Here is a 17,586-nt window from a genome sequence, read left to right as displayed (position 1 = left end):
TTTAATTTGAATATACAATCAAGGATCAAGATATTAGTTTTATTTATTTTATTACATATACATGAATGAACTATTTGAGTTCGATTCCTTTATTGATTTACACCACAATAATGACATATCAAATCATAATATATCAAAGTAGCAACAAAGAGTTTGAGTTCTTTTTCGGTTTAAAAAAATGTTTATAAAGTTGATCGCCATAACTATTGTAGTTCAAATTTTACAGGGATGACAAAACACCTAACAAAACACCTAACAAAAACACCTAGCAAAACACCTAAAAAAAACACCTAACAAAAACACCTAACAAAACACCTAACAAAACCCCTAACAAAAACACCTAACAAAACACCTAACAAAACACCTAACAAAAACACCTAACAAAAACACCTAACAAAACACCTAACAAAAACACCTAACAAAACACCTAACAAAAACCAACGATGAGCAACACTAACCTTACAATACTAGGGTTGGATCTCAGGGATTCCGGAATGATTAGTATATCCTGCTCCGCTATTTTCTCTCGTCGTGTTTCTTATGACAAGTAAGAATTGGGGTAATATATAGACATTGATTCACAATAAATTTACAGCATACTTATATATTTTTGTTTTCGGCATTTGTTTTTGGGCAAATTAAATCCTATATTAAGTCCCCTATCCGCTTTAAGGTTTCAGGAAGACTTAATCTAATTATCAAAATATAAAATGCCTTAGAATTGTTTTCAGCTTCTGCGAACATTTTGTGATTCGATAATAAATACATACATAGTGATGATTTTATATAGGTTTTTTAGCACTGTTTTATCTCCTACATTTCTTTACAACTTGATATTGATATCAGATATTCTAATGAACTAATTCTCAACTTGTTCAGTTTTATATTAATATCGAACATGCAATAGATCTTTGAACTTGCTGTAATTTTTATGGCAGTATTTTTTCTTGAAAAAAACCCACCCCAAACATATAGATTGGAGAGAAGAAACAGTAATGATTAACATTCAAAAAAGCAACACGTTATAAATATTATGCGTCCGATACCTTTTCTGGTCTTACCTCCTTCGAGAATGCGCAAAGCCTAATATGTGTAAGGCAAGGGTGTATAAATACTTAAAAAGTTGAAGTCAAATGCTGTTATATAAGCATTCCGACAGGTCGATCCTTTTTATACTTTGGTTGATTGCGGCTTGATAAATGTCCAGTGAAAAAAATATTATATTTTATGCATGTTAATAACGAGGAAGAATCTGAAATCTAGCTTCATGTTCATAATACTGTAGTTCAGCTGAAACTGTGCCTTTCAATCGATCTACATAATTGCCGTCCGTATTGTCAGGATTCGGTCAATCACTGAAAATCTCAGGAGAAATGATATGAAGTCATATATTAATTGGGTTTGCATTGCAGTTCTGCAGTAATGTCATCTAGAAGCAAGTCGTCAATAAATCAACATCACAATATTTTATTTATTTATTTGAATAATTGTATGATACATTTTCCCTTCTTGTACTGTAAATCCTTTTTGTCCATTTTACTTTATCTGATTTAAATATCTATCAAAGGACCATAGGTTTGTACTTATGATACTATTTCGAGCTCCAATAGTGGCATACATCACGCGTGTTGCTCATGTAAAGGAAGGATTGGATGTAAGAAAATGAACATTGATATGCAAATTATTTACAGCATAATGATATATTTTTGTTTTCTGTTTTTGTTTAGAGCAATCTCAGAATAAACATTTATATATGCTAGACTGTATACTTGTTTTTGATAAAAGGCATCCGTAAATTAAATCCAATCATAAAAAGTCCCCTAGCCACTACAAGTATAATGGTGCATGAATAAAGACTTGATTTTATTAGCATAGGGTATGATTCTTTCGCAATGTTTTAATCTGCTGCAAACATTGTGTGATACAATAATATATACATAGTGTTGGTTTTATATAGGTTTTTTCTTTAACATTCCAAGACAACTTGATATTGATATTGATATCAGATATTCCATTGAACTAATTCGCAACTTGTTGAGATTCATGTCAATATCGAACTTGTAATTGATCTTTGAACTTGTGGTACGTTTTATAGCAGTATTTTTCTTGACATATAAATTGGATAGAAGGAACATTGATAAATAGCAACACGCAATAAATTTTAGGCGTCCGATCACGCGTTTTTCTGGATTCACCTTCATCAGGAATGCGCAAAGCCTAATATTTGTAAGGCAAGGGTGTATAAGAACATAAAAAGTCTTTTGATATATTCATTCCTGCAATTCGACCCCCTAAATACTATGGTCGATTGATCGTGGCTTGCTTAACGTCCAGAAAATATAATTTTTCATGTACTATAATGACGAGAAAGAATCTGAAATCTTACTTCGTGGTCATAATATTATAGTTCTGCTGAAACTGTGCCTTTCAATCGATCTACATAATTGCTGTCCGTATTGTCATGATTCGGCCAATCACTGAAAATCTCAGGAGAAATGATATAGAGTCATATATATATATTAATGGGGTGTACATGATAGTTCTGCAGTATTGTCATCTAGAAGCAGTTGTCAATTAATCTACGTCATAATGTTTTATTTATTCTAAATAATTGTATGGTACATTCCCTTCTTGTAAATCTTATTTGTTCGTTTAGACTACAAGGAAATCTTATCTGATATAAATAAAATTGAGAATGGAAATGGGGAATGTGTCAAATGGACAACAACCCAACCAAAGAGCAGACAACAGCCGAAGTACACCAATGGATCTTCAATGCAGTGAGAAACTCCCGCATCCGGAGGTGTCCTTCAGTTGGCCTCTAGTTCAGTGATAATGGAAGTCATACTAAACTCAGAGATATACATAAGAAACTAAAATTAAAAATCATACAAGACTAGCAAACACCAGAAGCTCCTGACTTGGGACAGGCGTAAACATACGGCGGGGTTTAACATGTTTTTTTGAAATCTCAACCCTACCCTATACCTCTATCAAAAGACCATTGATTTGTACTTATGATACTTTTTTCAACTCCAATAGTGGCACCCGTCGTGCGAGTTGCTCATGCAAAGAAATGATTGGGGGTAAGATAATGGACATTGATATACAAATTATTTTACAGCATAATGATATATAATGATATATTTTTGTTTAAAAATATTTTTTCAGCATTTTGTTAATGGCAAACTCAGAATAAACATTTATACTAGACTGTGTTGTTCATCATAAAAGTCATCGTTAAATTGAATTCCATTATAAAAAGTCCCCTAGCCAATATAAGTTTAATGGTGCATGAATAAAGACTAGATTTTAATATCATCGGGTAAAGTTCCTTAGGATTGTTTTGTGATACGATAAAATATACAGTTTTTTTGTACATAGTTTTGGTTTGATATAGGTTTTTTAGCACCGTGTTATCTTTAACATTCCTTTACAACTTGATATCGGTATCAGATATTCCATTGAACTAATCCTGAACTTGTGGATCTTTGAACGTGGTACTTTTTATCGCAGTATTTTTCTTTACATAAAAATCGAAGAGACTGAAGGAAACCTTTAAAATAGACTGACAAAAAGCAACACGCAATAGATTTTAGGCGTCCGATCGTGTGTTTTTCTGGATTTTCCTTCATCGAGAATGCTCAAAGCCTTATATGTGTAAGGCAAGGGTGTTTAAGATATCAAAAAGTTGAAGTCAGAGGTTTATATATATGCTTTCAGGATCTGCTTACCCTTCCGGAACACCTGAGATCATCCCAGGTTTTGGTTGGGTTCGTGTTGCCTAGTCTTTAGTTTTCTATGTTGTGTGTTGGGCAATATTATTTGTATGTGTATCTTTTTCTTTTTTAGCCATGGCGTTGTCAGTTTATTTTCGATCTACGAGTTTGACTGTCCATTTGGTATCTTTCGATCCTCTTTCAGAGAAGTCGATCCCCATTAATACTTTTGTTGGTTGATTTCTGCCTGGTTGAACGTCCAGTAAAAATACTTTCATGCATGTTAATGACGAGGAAGAATCTGAACTCTAGCTTCATGGTCATACTACTGTAGTTCAGCTTAAACTGTGACGTTCAATCGATCTAAATAATTGCTGTCCGTTTTGTCATGATTCGGTCAATCACTGAAAGTCCCAGTAGAAATGATAGGAAGTCATACATTATTTGGATTTACATGATAGTTCTGCAGTAATGTCACCTAGTAGCAGGCAGTCATTCAATCTACTTCACAATATCTTATTTATTCATTTATGTAATTGTTTGATACATTCCCTTCATGTACTGTACATCTTATTTGTTCGTTTATTCCACAAGGACATGTTATCTGATTAAAATATCTATTAAAAGCTCATCATTTTATAGTGATAATACTGTTTCCTTATTGATTAATTTCAACAATACGGTTGCTACAACATAATTATTAACAGATGAGATTAATTAAATATTTGAAGATTGTGGTCTTTGTCGAAGACCGTTTTGTGACCTATAGATGTTAATTTTTGTGTCATTTTAGTCTCATGTGAAGAGTTGTGTTATTAACAATCACACCACATCTTTATTTTTTAAAGTTAATAAAAACTCAAGTAAACATTCAATGAACGAACAAATTTGATCTATGACACAATACATATACAATATTAATAAAAACAAATGTTGAGATATCAAAACAATATGAGAAAGATAACTAAAACATTGGACAAAAAGGTGTTTAATACGATAAACACACAGACAAATTCCGTACCATGAGTTACTACTGAAAAATTACAATAAGGCAATAGAACTAATTCCATCACGTTTGTCAGAACAAATTTTGTTGTTACGGGAAAAAAAGTGTACAGATTTTAACTTGAAAATTTCATTTTCATCGATGCTATCCCGTGCTTCTCGATAGAACGCATACTACTTCTATGACTACTACACGAATGTTTAACGACTTTGACAACCATAAGGGTATCGTACGACCGGTTATGAAATTAATCCTAACATGGCGTGCTTTTTTTTATTTTGTAACAAAGGCACTCGTTCATATTTTTGTTAGCGCCATCTGAATACAAAGGAAAGAGAAAATAATCAAACGGCGCAATATCATTTCAGTTCAGTAACAAATTCCGAAGAATTAAAGTGGACATTACAACCCGATTTAAATTACCGGTGTTATACTTTGATAATACCAAACAGTGCTTTTGACAGCAACACCAACAATTTATCTATATCAATATAGTTTTTGATGCAGCAAATGCACAATGTGTGGCGTAAAAAAAATGGGGTTCTTTCAAGATTTAGAATTGTTCTTACATGACATATAAATTTGAGGCAACAGTATATTTCCGATGTTCAAATTTCAGCAATCCATTTAGGAGATATAAATCATTGTAAAAAAAGAATTGAGAGTTTTACATACATTGTATTGGTTTTTATCAGTCTTTGTGTTAAGAGAATTTTTGTATATTTTAGTCTCTGGTGGAGAGTTGTGGGAATCGTACCACATCTTCTTATATTTTTTATTTCTGTTTATGAAGTACGTTGGTTACGAAGATGCTCGAGTGATATAAATTGTGATATGAATACACCATATGTATGTTCCTACTGAGAAATATTAAGTTGACAACTTGAAAGTTAGAATTATCACGTTTGTGATATTTTTGATAGTATCAATAACTCCAATATCATTTGGATATGTATATGAGATGCAATCTCGAGCTGAAATGTGAGTTATTGGGTAACTTGACATCATCAATATATCTGAAATTGTTATTGGAATCAATGTGGTTTTTCATAAAATAAATTTTTTTAATAAAAAAAAAAGTTAAAAAAAAAAGGAATTTGTATTTTCAGATCAATTGTAGTGGAAAATAGCTGTTTAATGAGACGATGTGGTCACCCTTTAAATTGAGCATTACGTAAAGTATTGTAAACCGTAGAAATTTCTTAACATTTCTGTAAAATGTTATAGATAGTGATGGAAGATTTTGGTGTAGGTCTTGAGATTTTGTTATAGCCACATTTGATTGAAACAGTTCGTTGAATGTAACGCATCACAACATTTCCGAATGCTACATGTATCTACCACTTTAGAAGTATAATGTTGTTTAAGATCAGTGCTGCGTTTGGTCTACAACTTGGCATGTAGACGGTCCTCTTTTTATTAAAAACCTGTTTTGCCCTATGAAATGTTTTGTTGCGTTTCGTATTGTGGTTGCCTCATAGTCGACCAGATAATTCTATATAAATTGATATCAACAAACTTAAAATGCATACGACCAAGAAGTTTGGTTACAATTTCTTGGTTTTGCTTTAACGAGGTAGTCAGAAATGAACGCATTTGTAGCAAAGGGAACATTTTCATTCTATTAAATAGAAAGAACGATCAGTAATAAAAGATTCACATTTTGACAAATAATATCTTCTATGTGTTGCTCAAGGCCAAAATAATTGAAAATCCAAAGCATTATAAAAATATTGGAATTGAAAAATTGCAAAAGGGACTAAGTTTGATCAAAACCTAGACACATAATCAGAGCTATGCATGAGAGAGATACATTCGATAATCAAATATGATTTCGTCATGTTATAACAACAAAATCAAATCAAACTATATACGTATTTTCATGCCCCTACCGAAGTTCTACTTACTAGGCTGATGACATTGTAGTCGACTAACAGTTTACAAGTAGAGGTATCTGCCAAGTGGTAGTAATAATATATATAGTAACACGGTTTATTTACATCAGACAAAATGCATCACTGGTAAGTCTTATGTAGACGAAGCGCACGTCTGGCGTATCAAATTATAAGCCTGGTACCTTTGATAAATATTTACACTACTTGGTCAATGCCACTGCGCATGGACGTTTCGTCACCGAGGGTATCACCAGCCAAGTAGTCAGCACTTCGGTGTTGACATAAATATCAATTATACGGTCATTTTTATAAATTTACTGTTGCAAAAGTATGATTTTTTCGAAATACTAAGGATTTTCTTATCCCGAGCATATATTTTCTTAGCTGTATTTGGCACAACTTTTTGGGATTTTGGGGCCTCAATGCTCTTCAACTTTATATAATTGTTTGGCTTTCTAACCATTTTGATCTGAGCGTCACTGATCAGTCGTATTCAGACGAAACGCGTGACTGGCTTATCAAATGATAAGCCTGGTACCTTTGATAAATATTAATACCAGGACACTTTCTTTGGAATATATCTAGATCCTAATGGTGGTTCAGCATCAAATTCATTTGCTGTTTTCTTCTTTTAGGATGTCATATTAACTAATATTACATACATAATTCTTTTTATTATAGAAACATTAAACATAAAGGCAACAGTAGTTTACCAATGTCAAAATCTCATAGATCGAATAAGAAGACAAATCAAACCTAGGAGATGTTACCTAATAAGAATATAATTACAACTGTGAGATTTCGTTTAGGAAATAATATATTCAAGAAATAAACATGAGTATTTATATCGCATGCAAGTCTTAATGTGTGACATTTGTTCGTGCTCTCGCAGCACCTCATACACTCTTTCCACCTGTCTTTTTGCATAATGATATAGCTGCTGTGATCCCGAGAACCTGCAAATATATCATTATAAAAATAAACACTACAACCATTATCATTTTTTAAACTATCAAAATATACACGAGGGCTTCTCTTGTCCAGGTTTTGAGTAAGAAATACATTTTCAGATCTATCATTCAGATAATTACATCATATATAAACTTTGAAGGTAGGCTTTAAATTCGAGCGAATTCGAGTGGATCAAACATTAATATTTCCAACTATGACTATTTACTTTGAATAGTATTTACATTAAGCTTGGAATGCTTATAAATAAACTGATTTTCAAGATTTATATAAAAATCAACATTCGGAATATCGAAGAACATTTGTTAGTGATGAGAAACAAACAATTAGTGCAAACTAAATGTGTAAAGTTCTTTAATTTAATATAAAATAATCCGTTTTGTTTTATGGGATGAGGTGTTTTAGGGAACACTATAATATTTGCAAATATAGTAGGTGTGTTATTAGTGTTTTCCAAAATGCAAAACTGTGATGTTAAAGGCAAATTCAAAGATGCTGTAAGAGTAAACAATATTGACGTACATGTATTACACTATTTGATCTTTATTAGCCCGTTTACATATTATAAGAGCGCTCGCTATTGTGGCAATCTGTGTAAAGAAAATAGAACATATTTTGTAAGAACAAATTAAGTAACGTGTAATAATGGTCTTTTACTTGGCAATTGTACGCGTAGTGAAATATCATAACTATTTGACGACAAGTAAACAAATAGCACTATACTGCAATGATATTAATTTACCCGGTATTAATAAGCGGGTGTATACAGGCATCTAAATGTCCGTTTATTCATCATCTCATCTATCGCGCATTTTATTTGAAGATGATTAAGAACGACCGTTTAACTTCAAGGGGGGCTTTATGTTTTTTTCATAAAAAAAAATTATGGTCGCAATTTCATTGATTATGCAAGTGTCAGGTCACCAGTTCATCCACTCTAATTTAGAACGTAGGTTAAAACAACTTTCTTGACACAAAATTGGTGCTTTGATGTCATTGTTACTTAACCTAACTAACAAATTTGCAGAAATAAAACTTATTTTTCAGATTTCGAAATTGAAATATTCGGTGTTGAGCGTTCCTGAATGTAACCCCAGAAAAGCGTTTCGGACGCATGACATTGATAACGTGTTGTCTTTTTTTTTTTTTTTTAAACATGTGAAGACGGTTTTGAGCCAAAATTTATTTGTTCATATGTTTACATTGAAAATTGAGGGTAACTGCGCTTCATAGTATACTTGTAAAAGACTTTCAGAAAACCAAAACAACTCTCCGCAAGAGACCAAAATGACACAGTACGTCCTTTAACAATGAGCAAAAAGTCAAATATAAAAGGCCCCAAAATGACATGCATTAAGCAATTCAAACAAGAAAACTAACGGCTTATCTATTTGCAAAATAATAAACGAATGTTTGGCAATCATACTACTTTACTACATCTTCTTTATATTATGAGTTTGAATATTACTTTGGTATCTTCCAACTTTTTTTTAAAACTTTATTTGTACCCTAGTATTCGTTATTTTTATTAAAAAAATGTATGAACTCTTGAAGTTTTCTTTTTCATGTACATCCCAAAACTTATTTCATATACAATCAAAGTCCCGGCTCCGTACATTGATCGATCTCGTTCCGGTACTATGCAGATCGGATCTGGAACTGCTTGAGAATTTGGGTAAAACCGAGAGTAAAACATTGTCACAGAAAGATAAAAATGTGCTTATTTGACTTACCTCTACCAATAAGATAATAACCAAAAACACTATAAAAGCTATCGTGTAACTTCTGATCAAGTCATAAACGGCATCATAACAACCCTGAAAGAAGTAACAATGCATGGGTCAAAGTTTAACTTGTAGGTGAGAATAATGTTATGAGGGATACGATACAATGTAAGGTGTGGATAGAAATTAAATTCCGACTTCATGGCATACTAAAACACAGAGATATATTATGATAACCATGTTGGTGTTAAAAATTAGAATAATTATTACAATTTTATGCGTTTTAGATACATGTATGTATGTGTTGCATTAGCTTTAAGCGGTACAACATACAAAAATGAAATGAGTAAAAATAAATCTAATTGTAAACTTTTAAAAAACATGAAGTTAAAAATTTCTCATTTTCTATGTAATTTAATGCTTTTTTATAAAGACTAAAACTTGTTGTTCTTTTCATGTAATACGCACATAGATAAAATTCCTCAATTATATTGGAAATTGAATTTGTGACATTATTTTTTTCGCCTTGAATTGTTTCGAGTTTTATCCATTGTCAAGAGAAATTATCTTAATGAATTATTATGTAATAACGTAGTGGTAAATTCCATTGTTACCATGGCAACGAAAGTATAAACAAATAAAACACTTATTATATATTAATATCAATCGACTTGATATGGTTATGTAGTAAACCATAAAAGGTGATATAATTAATCAACAATTTTCAAGTAAAGGAAAATTGATGAGATAAGCTAGGTCAATTGCATTTAACAAGTACACATATACGAATGTATACGCACACAATTGATAACGTGTTTTTTTCTTCATTTGTACAGCACAAGCTCTATACCAAACCCCATACAGCGTTATCATTCTTGTCATACTTCCCTTTCTCTACAAAAAGAAGCGTAGCATGATGTCACCACAGTCTAAGAGTTTGACTCGATACCTCTGCTGTTGGACTATCAGTCCCCGGGCGTATCATCAGCTCAGTAGTCAAAACTTCGCTACTGACATGATTAATAACAAAACTTTCTAAAATTGTCCGTTTACAAATTTTGAAATTATAAAGAAACTAAGGTTTGAACTCTCTCAGGCCAAGTTGACCTGAGATGGGTTTGGCTATTTTAAGGTATCGTTTGGTGATATATATGTAGTTTTTACCCGTTAATTCATATACATCCTCGGCTGTCAAATATTCGGCTTTGAGCGATCCTGGTGAAGGCTAGAAAAGCAACTCGAACGCAATAACGTGTTGTTATCATTTTTAATTTGCACTCAATGTAAGTTATGAGTACCTCGATTTTAAATGCTGCTTGTATTATAAAATATGACTTTGTTCCCAGCTTTTGTTATTGTCTTGTGATATACTGTTTTGCTCGTCTGCTGTTGATTTGGTTCGTCCAGAATACAGACGAGATTATGATCTTTACTGCATATTTGCATGATTGAAATAGCCTTACCTTAGAGTACTGACCAACAGGAGCTGACCCTGAACCTGATGGACATCCAGCATTTTTTGCAGAAGCAGACAGATAGGACTCTATGGTAACACCAGGACAACAGCCCAATGGAATGTCGGTGTTTGGACTTCCAGTTTGCCAGGACGTTGAATCAAAGTCATTTGTTGCTGATGTCACGGCGTCAACTCCACAACACTCGAGCTGGAAATGTAAAGAAGTTTTAAAATTACTGTTTAAATATTCTTTTCATCCCGCAAACATACAAGCAATTTTTTATACAAATGAAATCCTTATTGGCAACGAAATATTATTACAAGTGTTATACTGTTACAGTGAAGATGCATTGAAGTATGCATATTTTCATTCTCATTAATATAAAATATAAGTATATATCATTTAAATCATAATGATAAGGTTTCTAGTAGGTCGGTCTTCAAAAAGAGGTTGAAATAATTGAATAGCATAGATAGAAATTCACAAGTAAATGCGCAGTAATATACCAAACAGTTAAAGAAACTAACGAGTGATTGATAGATATGCTGTTGTTTGCATAAAGTATCATTTCAAGGTGGACTTCTAGATAAGAAAGTATGAGTAGAACATAGAAGCTCCTGTGAAATTTGACTTGTCTTATTTGACATCATACACTGCATCACTTTATCTTTAAGATTATAGCAACTATACATTTTTTTCGAATGTTTTTTTGAATTCTGTATATACTTTATATTTGCGACGACTCTGTTAACTGGCCAAGCGGTTTAAAAAAAAATTCCACAATTGAATTGTAGATAAATTTTAGAATATTACCTTAATGAAGAGGTAGTTCCAAGAAGTTGATACTTCACTGGAGGTAAGATCGTCATGACTATACTTGTTCAGGAGCGCTGACTTTAATTCAGACTTCAGTGAATTCACAATCTGTAAAAAAAAATACAAAATGTATCAATCAGTTGTTTGGTTTGCATTGAGTTGCTAATATGGTACCCCACCCCTTTTAACGCAATAAAAAAGATTTCAAACTATTTCATTTTTTTTTTATTATGATAGAAATTATGCTTTGGTATGAAAACAGTGACTTGTTCATGGAAACTAAAAGGTAAGATTTTTGTTTCGTAAATAATAATTATATACATCTTTAGCCTTCGGCTGTTATCTGCTCTTTGAACGGGTTGCTGTCTCTTTGATACATTTCCCATTCCTATTCTCAATTTTATCAAACTTAATTTCACCATATCCTTGGCATCTTTATCTATCAATTGATGGACAGTAGTTTTAAAGATTACAGTGAAATAAAAGAGAAGAAGATAAGCAACATTGTCAGACATTTGCTGTAATTACAGTCAATATAAGAAAGTTGACTTACACGCTTGAATCAACTTCCATTATTCGAAAGTATTAACCATATCTTGAAATTGTTTCAATGTTTGCTTTGAACAGTCTGATATACATGATAATTTTTTACTTGTTGTTATTAGCTTGGAACTAACTTTCCGTAACTGCATGTACTCTCAGAACTGTGCTTTCTGATTTGGCGTTGCATTGCTGCGGAATTATGATTTTTAGGATTCAATCATAAATACAATGATAGGACAACGAATGATTAAAGGGAAATAACATGGTTCGTATCAATATTAAACTGCGTTCAGTGTTGCCGCCCTTGTGTCAGTAACAATAAATAACTCTTACTTGCAATTTTCCTAATCTATTCTTATGCCCCATTTATGGACATTATGACTTCTGGTCTGTGCGTCCGTCCGTCTGTTCGTCCGTCTGTCCGTTCGTTCGTTTGTCCGTCTGTCCCGCTTCAGGTTAAAGTTTTTGGTCGAGGTAGTTTTTGATGAAGTTAAAGTCCAATCAACTTGAAACTTAGTATACGTGTTACTTATGATAATGATGTCTCTAATTTTTTGCCAAATTTGAGTTCTGCCTGCAATTTCACGGTTCAGAACATAGAAAATGATAGTCCGATTGGGGCATCCGTGAACTAGGGACACACTCTTGTTTTTTCGTGTCATTGTTGTATGCTTACGAAAAAAGGCGACATTGAGATTCTTTTTAACCAAAAACTAAAAACAATGAGGAAACAAGAGTCTATAAATGATGTACCGAAAATTGAATATACTTATTTCTATTTTCCTCTTTTTTTAACCTTGCTTTGTTCTTAAAAAATCAAATATTGTTGAGGTGACGACAATTTTAAAACAACGTGGTTTCCCATTTTTCATCAGTTTTAAGTTATCATTATACAGTTTCTGATTCAGGAAGCTACTTTTTATAACGTAATTATTATTTCTGCTTATGCTATTTTATGATTTTTATTAATATTCAGAAATAATAAGACTTGGTTAGAGTTTTCCTTCATCTATTTTTTTTTATACATTATACAAATCAGAATAAATGGTAACAGGGGGTATACATGAACTAGACAGCGATCATATTTTATTGAAAATGGCTGGAACCAAAAACTAAGCATACATTTTAATGATTACAAACTTGAATTTGAATTTGATCCTATGAAAGGGAAATAATACGATTTTGTGTTTTACAACATGACAGATTTATCCAACTTACCGTATCATTCATTACAAACCACAGTATCACAATGACAAGTTTACCAACAAACAGAATCCCCACTGCAATGGCGTACTGGAATACAGAGAAAGATTATTTTCAGATATCATAACTGACATAATATATTGGAATGTGACGTCACAAACGGGCAGTTCTTCTAAAGCTTTTAAAACAAAACAAAAGTTGAACTGAAGGTAACCAAGATGCTAGGGATCAGAAAAAAATTTATATATATTCTCCTGTTGAAATATAGGATAAAGCGTATAAAACATGCATAAAAAAGATTTAAAAAAAAGCCCTCTGGCTGATATTGGTATCTCGGGATGATACGGCATGTGATACGGATTTTGCCATGTATTATTCTCTATTTATCATGTTAACAACATCTGTTGATTCTGTTTTTATTCTAATTTAAATTGTTGATATCTAAAACATGAATGAATATCATAAACAATACCTAATTCGATGCCAACATCAGTATTTCTTGAATAGACTTCAGCAGGTATGCCAAAAAGTTAAAAATAAAAAAACACATACAGTACGTTTTGAAACATATTTAGAAGATAACACGAAATGGAAAAGCTAGAAGCAGAGAGTTGCAATAGTAAAATGTCGACAATGAACAATTGAAGAAAAAACCCAAACTCTTATTGAATGCGAAAATACACCGCGTATTTTTCTTGAAAGAATAGTCTATGTTCTGAACCGTGAAATTGCAGGCAGAACTCAAATTTGGCAAAAAATTAGAGACATCATTATCATAAGTAACACGTATACTAAAAATGATTTTATAGGAATCAGCAAATGAAAAATCATTTAAAAATTAGGAATGCTATGAAAAATTCAACATTTTGTATCGTATTCCCTTGTTTAACTCTTACTTCTCTGAAACTATAAACGTAACAAACAACCTTTCTGGAGATATACCAATATATTTTTTTGTAAAGTGAAATTCAATGGACAAGTACGTGCAAATCAATTTTACTAAAACTATTATAAACAGTTGCATAATGATCATCTTTGAGTTTTCTTGTCTGTCATCTTTCTCCTTTTACTCAAATTAACCTCTTTTTGTTTTCATACTTACTACAATCAGACACACTTTGTTCTGACAGCACGCACCACAAGCACCAAAAGTTGCTACAATCAGCACAAATCCTCCCAGGACGATCAAGGTTATCGACAGACCTTGAGCTAGGTCACCAAGGTTAGATGTACCAATTGATACCTGCTGCATCAATGGTAAGATTTTGTCATTGATAATGTCGACGTTTAATATCATCAGCAACCCAGGGATCAATATTCCCAAACCAAGAAGCTACAAGTAAATGATAAATAAATGAATATAGTGATGACTTGAAACTATAGAGAGGAAAATCAATTAAAAAACCCTACATTTTAACCTATGCATACATTTTGTTCTAATGTTGTACACCACTGACTAAATGTAGAGAGGATGTAATTCAAAGCACTCTTTAATATTTTAACCATTTCATATTTTATATGTGGTTGTCCTTAACCGCTTGAAGTTTCTTGTAGTCTTATAATTTTCATAAGTTGCTGTCTCATATGATTGCTTTTCGGTTTACATTAATTGTTTTAATCTCGGAAGGGTATATTGTATCAATATATATGAACTACGTTGTATGTTGGGATCAAGTATAGAATACGTGATTGTAGTACCAATCGGACTTATATTTAAGTCAAATGAAGTAAATCGGTTCTTATACAAATTACATAATTGTAGTACCATCGGACTTATATTTAAGTCAAATGAAGTAAATCGGTTTTTATACAAGTTAAATTATTTTCCAGGTTTATTATTTGAAGATTGTAGTTATGTTTAATCGCCATATTAAGTTGGGATTGACAGGTCGACAGGACGACAGGTCGACAGGCCGATAGGTCGACAGGTAGACAGGTCGACAGGCCGACAGGTCGATAGGTCGATAGGTCGACAGGTTGACAGATTGACAGGTCGACAGGTCGACAGGCCGACAGGCCGACAGGTCGACAGGCCGACAGGTCGATAGGTCGACAGCGACATGTCAACAATTTGCTAAAAAAGAGAAAATATCACAGAGGTACAGGAAAACAAGATACCTGGGTTTTTGGAATGGTGGAGAAGGGGTCAAGGAAAGTGATTTTGCAAATAGTGGAAAAAAGAGATCGTAAGACCTTGTTACCAATTATTCAGGAAAATGTTGCCGAAGGAGCACACATTAACTCTGATTGTTGGGCGGCGTATAACACATTGGAAAAGGAAGGATTTGTGCATAAAACTGTAAACCACAGTAAAGAATTTAAAGCACAAGATGGAACCTGCACAAATGAAATTGAAGGCATATGGGGGCTTGCAAAACTGAAAATCAAATCAATGAAAGGAGTGAGACATGAAAGAATCGGTGACATATTAAATGAATTTTGCTACAGATACAGATACGGGTTTTCAAATGGAGACGTTTTCCATAAATTTTTAAAGGACATTGCAATCTTTAATGAAAAAAAAATGAAACGGCCAATAAAAGATAAACTAAAATGGATTAAAAAGCGCCACTGTAAACTTAAAGAAAAAGTAATTGACGAGTTTTGTTTTGTTGAAATTTAATTTTTCCTCTCAAATAAAATATACAATCACTTCTTTTATATATTAGATGAAAAACTATAAATAGCTTATACTGTTATTGGATGTGTTGATGCTTATGTTTTTTTATCTGTAGAACCGTTTGCCTAAACTTTTAAAAATTATAAAAAAAGAAATAGCTACATTTTCGACTTGTCGGACTGTCAATCAAGCTAATTGTTGACATGTCGCTGTCGACCTATCGACCTGTCGGCCTGTCGACCTGTCAATCTGTCAACCTGTCGACCTGTCTACCTGTCGATCATCCACATGCAGAGGGAATCGAAGGACTGTGGTGAATTTATTTGATGACCAAACACACGCAATAACATTAAACATTTTCATTAGATAAATACATGTACAATTATAATTTTGAGGCTTTACAACGAATACAGAGTTCTGTGAATAAAAGTAATAAAATTTATCATGCGAAAGCACATATAATTCAGTGGTTTTAATTTAGTTTAATGGAAAAGTGAAAAGCAATGGTGACTGTTTAAAAAAGAAACTAACACCCAACAAGCAGTAACACAATACGATACAGTTCAATTGCTGACTTGTCGACTTGCTGACTATTTTTTTTGAGTACTCAACTTCCCCCTACACAACATCCTGACTTAATGACAAATAATCTATGGATAACATGAAACATCTGCTGACCTGTCGACCTGTCGTCCTGCTGACCTGTCGACCTGCTGACCTGTTGACCTGCTTACCTGTCGACCTGCTGACCTGTCGACCTGTCGTCCTGCTGACATGTCGACCTGCTGACCTGTTGACCCGTCGACCTGCTGACCTGTCGCCCTGCTGACCTGTCGACCTGTTGACCTGTCGACCTGTTGACCTGTCGACCTGCTGACCTGTCGACTTGCTGACTATTTAACTGAGTGCCAAACCTTCCCTCTACACAACATCCTGACTTAATGACTAATAATCTATGGATAACATGAAACATCTTCTGACCTGTTATCCTGCTGACCTGTCGACCTGCTGACCTGTCGACTTGCTGACCTGTCGACCTGCTGACCTATCGACCTGCTGACCTGTTGACCTGCTGAGCTGTCGACCTGCTGACCTGTAAACTTGCTGACTATTTAATTGAGTATCCAACCTCATGCTAGTCCCTATCCACATTGACATATTAACAGCTGTTATGTTAACCCCCAAAAACACCGACCCACAAAAACATATTTAATGTTTCAGCGAATGAATATTTCGATTATCGCCGGAACTATGCCTTCAGATTGTTGCGCGCCTAAACATATTTAAAGTATTGGCGTATGGATATTTCGAATATTGCCGGAACTACTTAAACGTATTCTATACTTGGGCCGTATGTTGTACATATATGATATACATATTCGAGTACATTTTTTTTTATGTTTTGGACGTGATATCCACGTGTATATTCTGTTAGGTTTTGGCCCTGGTTTTCAAACTGTCAATATGGTTAAGACTAAATAAACCATTTTTTTTTTTTTATTAATTCAAATTCACAAATTTACTGAACAGAATAATTTTCGTTTTAACGCCTATAAAATCAAATACTCTAATATTGGTATTCGCTGCTTCTCTGTTGTGCTTGAGGCATTAAGGAGTAAGAGAAAATGGTCGGC

At 33.1% G+C, this 17,586-nt stretch overlaps 1 protein-coding gene across 1 annotated transcript in view; it reads right to left on the bottom strand.

Annotated features, from left to right (window-relative positions):
* Window positions 1–17,586, bottom strand: part of LOC143081023 (uncharacterized) — a 38,071-nt gene that overhangs the window by 16,725 nt on the left and 3,760 nt on the right. Inside the window, exons 3-9 of the mRNA XM_076257257.1 lie at window positions 14,435–14,665; window positions 13,348–13,422; window positions 11,584–11,694; window positions 10,777–10,977; window positions 9,323–9,406; window positions 8,120–8,179; window positions 7,523–7,576 (exon numbers count right to left, since the gene is read on the bottom strand). Of these exons, the coding sequence (XP_076113372.1) occupies window positions 7,523–7,576; window positions 8,120–8,179; window positions 9,323–9,406; window positions 10,777–10,977; window positions 11,584–11,694; window positions 13,348–13,422; window positions 14,435–14,665 (816 nt within the window). The remainder of the gene's footprint in view (window positions 1–7,522; window positions 7,577–8,119; window positions 8,180–9,322; window positions 9,407–10,776; window positions 10,978–11,583; window positions 11,695–13,347; window positions 13,423–14,434; window positions 14,666–17,586) is intronic.

The sequence above is a fragment of the Mytilus galloprovincialis genome, chromosome 6 (assembly GCF_965363235.1).
Source record: "Mytilus galloprovincialis chromosome 6, xbMytGall1.hap1.1, whole genome shotgun sequence".
Classification (NCBI taxonomy): domain Eukaryota; kingdom Metazoa; phylum Mollusca; class Bivalvia; order Mytilida; family Mytilidae; genus Mytilus; species Mytilus galloprovincialis.
Note: the sequence above shows the minus strand (reverse complement) of the source record. Positions and strands in the feature narration are given on the sequence as shown.